This window comes from Plectropomus leopardus, unplaced genomic scaffold (assembly GCF_008729295.1).
Source record: "Plectropomus leopardus isolate mb unplaced genomic scaffold, YSFRI_Pleo_2.0 unplaced_scaffold19079, whole genome shotgun sequence".
Taxonomy (NCBI): Eukaryota; Metazoa; Chordata; class Actinopteri; order Perciformes; family Serranidae; genus Plectropomus; species Plectropomus leopardus.
Window position 1 is genome coordinate 1 of NW_024620584.1, and position 4,726 is coordinate 4,726.

At 40.5% G+C, this 4,726-nt stretch overlaps 1 protein-coding gene across 1 annotated transcript; it reads right to left on the reverse strand.

Moving 5' to 3' along the window:
- Positions 1 to 1,883: 1,883 nt before the first annotated feature.
- Positions 1,884 to 4,393, reverse strand: LOC121965213 (peroxiredoxin-6-like). The gene is made up of 3 exons (XM_042515370.1): positions 4,221 to 4,393; positions 3,514 to 3,660; positions 1,884 to 2,212 (listed from the first exon to the last, which is right to left on the reverse strand). Exons 1-3 carry the CDS (start codon positions 4,356 to 4,358, stop codon positions 2,087 to 2,089), a joined length of 411 nt encoding a protein of 136 aa, XP_042371304.1. The 5' UTR covers positions 4,359 to 4,393; the 3' UTR covers positions 1,884 to 2,086.
- Between the last annotated feature and the right edge of the window lie 333 nt (positions 4,394 to 4,726).

Consider the following 4,726-nt stretch of genomic DNA (forward strand, 5'->3'; position numbering starts at 1 on the left):
GAAATGTAAATGCTGAATCTTTATCAGGACAGCCATTAGGAATTACGGGCAAAATGTTCCACATTTTTCCACCCCATCCACATGCAGCACCACCACTGGTACGCAGACTTTTGCATGGCCCCTCTGGCTCAGGGTCATCTGTGCCCTTTGACCCTCCCCTGACAGCAGGCCTGATCTTAATCTGCAAAGTAACCAGTAACTACAGCTCTCACATAAATATGGCAGAGTAAAGCAAAACATTTCTCTGGAATTAAATGGACTAAAACAATGTACCATAAAATGGATATACTCAAGGTACAAGTACCTTAAAACTGTACTTGGTTTCTGCATTTGAGTAAATGCAATTGTTCAGTTACGTCCACCGTATCCTCTCTGGCTGTGCCACTGGTAGCCCTCATCCTGAGAATGGCATTCAAAAAGCCTGGACATAAAGCACAGAACAAACAGAACAATCAATTTAAAAGACTAATCCATGGTACATTAAGACATTCAGACAGTTGGGGCGTTAGCCTGTAAAGCTGAGTTGGCGAAATGATTAAAAATGCAGAGTAAAAAGGAGAGAACAGTTTGTAAACCTCACGGTGTACTTTGAGAAACATTGCTTTAAGTAGATAATGTGGTCAATCCTCCTTTTAATTAATGGAAATGTAAATAAAGTAGTGATTTCACTACATGTGGTACCACTCCCCATCTCTGCAAATGTTTAGAGCAGATTGGTGCTTTCATGCTAATTGCTGTCATGGGAGACCATCAGGTCAATCTTGTGTATACACTGTCACCTATTGATATAAAACAGTACTGCAGCAAGAGCAGGGGGTTGTATTTCAAGTCTAGGTTGTAGAGGGACATCTAGCGGTACAATAAGTCATAGCGGAGAAACTGCTAAAGGGATAATTCAGATTTTCTGAAGTTGGGCTGTATGGGGCAATTATCTATAGTCAGTAAATTGCATACAGCAGGCTGGAGTCTGACATGGAAGTGAAGTAGTGTGCTGCTGGGGACGGATCAGTGACAAAACATATGTTAGCCACCTAAAATAAATCCCACCTAAAAAAAAACTGTATAATGTCATGTGCACTCTACATTTAGAATATTTTCACTGCTTTACTCTAATGTGATTTCCGATGGGAAAATGAAGCTGTCATATTTTTTAACACCAGACTCCATTTAGAAACAGTGATTTAACATTGCAGAGCACAAGAGTTGCAGGTCTACAGTTGCCTCAATCAGTTAGTTTGTTTGCGTTATTGTGTGACATGGGCATTTAAAAGAGGTTAGTTTAGATTCCCAAAAGTCATACAATCACACAAACTAACTAACTGATTGAAGCAGAAGTAGACCAGCGCCTCTTGTGTGCAGCGAGACAAAATGACTGTTTTTCCTCAATGGGGTCTGGTGGCTTTGAGAGCAAAGATGGGGAACTGAGGCTGTAGAAACAGGCTGCCTGACAGAAAGTCTGAACTACATACAAACAAAACAGCATGGGCTGCACCAAATCACACAAGTAAATTACACACAGTCTGGATTTCACATACAAAATATTGCACATAAATTGCACACAGCACGTTTCACAGACCACACTGTTCAAACATCATCAGCAGATTGCACAATCCCTGCAGCCTTAAGCAGCATTGTTTTAACGTTTGATAGAGGTAGGAACAAATGAGTTTTTAAAAGGCAACAACTCGTATTCTGCGTGGAGGATATGTGATTATTCTCTTACTTACGTGTCAGACTCGAGCCTGCTTCTCCAAACTGGGGATGTGCCCACTGACATCTGCTCTAAGTTATATAGTCAAGGACCCCATGCAGCCCCTCTTTAAAAAACCTGAACTAGCCCTTAAAACTAATAAGTGTGTAAAGATGCAAAGATACAGAAAACATGTGTGAAAAGTGTGTTTATTGAAAGGAAACAAGGCACTGTACATTGACACTATACATACTCCTGGTTTACTGCATGACACAAGTCACCAAACCAGGTAAGTGCAGCTATGTTTTGGTCGGCTCTAAATGTGAATTATCATCCACGGATTTAGGTTTGTCAAAGAGCAGCAAACTAGAGAAAGATGCGGTCTGAAGTGTATCTTCAGGGCTGGGTGAAGCGCAAGTATGTTTTCTTTGAAGGCACCTCTTGAGTGGTCACACCGTTGGGGAAGAGCTCAGCAGCTTCAGCATCAGAGAGCGAAGGAATGACCATGGCTTTGTCACCAGCCTGAAAGAGACAACAAGGATGTGTGTTTTAGGAGCAGTTTGAGTTAGGACTTAAAGGAAGCATGAACTGTCATGATAAGTACGTAGCAGCTTCATATGGCTCTTCTGTCATGTGGCGTTTGGTCAGTTTCTTCAGTGTTCCCACTAAAATGAGGTTGCATACCTAAATTATTTTTTTGGAAAGAATGTATGTGAATGCACTTGCAACTTTGCACAAAATTGTTAAATGAATTTCATGTAATAAAGACAGATTTTTATTCTGTATCTGGCTCGTGACATTGTCTTGAAGGGACAGTTCAGCCCAAAATTAAAAATGCATATTTTTCTCTAACTTATAGTGCTATTTATCAGTTAGTTTTGGTGTGAGAGTCCAAGTTTTGGAGATATTGGCTGGAGAGACGACACTCCAGTTCACTCACCAATGCAATGGAGTTAAATGGCACGTTATATCACCACATAGAAGGAAGCGTGGCTCATGTTTTTGACAGTGCAAAATATAAAAATTATTGGCGTCTTCCTCAGCTGAATGGTAACGTTGGCTAGCTTGATGATGCTAGGTGAGCTGGCAGTAGGAATTGCAAATTTCGCCATTGTAAGATTATCTTTTCTTATCTTAGATGCAAGTTTCCTTTTGCAGAGTGATATCATTGGCAGGTGACAGAAAAAGAAAATAGCTCCTACATGAAACTAAAAAAACAAGATCTGTGGATTATCCTGAGTAACCCAGTTGTGATTTCTGGAAACATACAATGCTGTTGAGTTTTCAAATGTGTTTTTTGGTGCTTTGAGCTCCACAATGTGAGTGCCATATAATTATAATTATATTGGAGAGAAGGCAGACATCTCTACGGCCGATATCTCCAGAACTCTGCAACTCACACCAAACAACTGATACATGATACTACAGATAAGAATGAAAATATGTAATTTTGACTTTATAGTGAACTGTCCTTTTATTGTCTCTAAAACTGTTTTAAACTGTTTTTCAGACCAGTTTGTGGAGAAAAGCTAGATGCTTGTTTGGATGAAGTTTGGACTGACTGTTCGGTTTATATTTGAACACAACCAAATTATTGGGTGTAGTAAGTGTTTAGGAGACAAAAGGCAGGAGTAACAGCAGAAACTTAAAGGAACAGAACACATTTTGGTAAAAATGCTTCTTTGCTTTTTTGCAAAGCATTAGATGAGAGGACTGATACCTGTCTCATATCTGTACGTTAATATAAATCTGGAGTCAGGAGACGGTTACTGTCGGTTAGCTGGGCTGCTCCAGGTCAAGAAACACTCTGTTTAACCGTTTACCTTCCAGTCGACAGGTGTGGCGACCTTCTTCTGTGCCGTGAGCTGCAGAGAGTCGATAACTCTGAGCAGCTCGTCAAAGTTCCTCCCTGTGGTGGCGGGGTAGAGGATGGACAGCTTCAGCTTCTTGTCTGGGCCAATCACAAAGACCTAAAGTGGGTTAAGATGTTAAAGGTTCAGCATAACACAATGTACGGTACACACTTCTTTGTTGCATATCTCCCCCAAAAAAAACACATTTACATGTAAAGAGAAGGTTTCACTTGCCATATAAATATGTATTTGTTTGTTTTTTAATATGTCATTGAACCCATTTTCAAGAAATGGGTTAAGTGAAAATATTTACACTACTGTGTGCCACATTTCTTTAATATTCTGCAAACATAAGGCTCTGAGAGACAGCGTTTATTTAGATGCAGACACTGTGTGCATTGCATACGCGACACACAGCCCATAAACAGCCTGTGATTAGCTCTGAGCCCAATGATATGGTTTTCAGCTGCAACAAAATTTGAGGAAAAAGACTAAAAAAAACTCTCATAGACATAAAGTCGGGGTAGGACAGGATTCTCTGCAAAAGACAAATTTCACTGGCATTTGGCATCTGTTAATTCTGTTTCATGATGCAGTCTTCAACTTTGTCTTTGTTGTGATGTACTACAAAATATGTGCAGCACCAAGTGTAAAAAAAAGAGCAGCATGTTTCTTACACAGCGAGCGGTGAGGGGCATATTATCCTTGTCTCTCTCATCGGGGTCTAGCATGCCCAGCTGGATGGACAGCGCTCTCTTGTCATCAGCAATGATGGGGTAAGGCAGAGGAGTTTCAGGCGCACCGCTGACTGCCATCACGTCCTATAAAGAGCGAGGAGACACATTCATCTTTGACACCTTTGATAGCGTGTGTAAATCATCACTCTGTGACTCTCACCATCCCGACGCCACCTCCATCATTTCACAGGTTTAAAAGCAGCAGAAAGCTTTAAATGCTCAGGCAGGAGTGATTGTAAAACCAACATTGTGGTCTCAAAAAAATGTTAACATAAAATATGTAAGGGAAAAAAAAAGAAAAAAAGCATGTTTTTACTTTTTTGGTAGAGGAAGTGTGGATGATGAAATCAAAACCACAGTTCGTCTAACTTGACACTTGCCCAGTTAACACTCCCATTTGGACCAATCACTGGCCTTTCTAAGGAAGTGTGTTGTAATGTCGTAGT

What these genes read in the sequence shown, in the direction of transcription:
- LOC121965213 (XM_042515370.1), bottom strand. Translation starts at nt 4,358, where the DNA reads ATGGCAGTCAGCGGTGCGCCTGAAACTCCTCTGCCTTACCCCATCATT. An exon ending in TGCCCCTCACCGCTCGCTGT is followed by an intron (nt 3,661 to 4,220) that starts GTAAGAAACATG and finishes AACCCACTTTAG; the next exon opens with GTCTTTGTGATTGGCCCAGA. An exon ending in CCACACCTGTCGACTGGAAG is followed by an intron (nt 2,213 to 3,513) that starts GTAAACGGTTAA and finishes TGTCTCTTTCAG; the next exon opens with GCTGGTGACAAAGCCATGGT.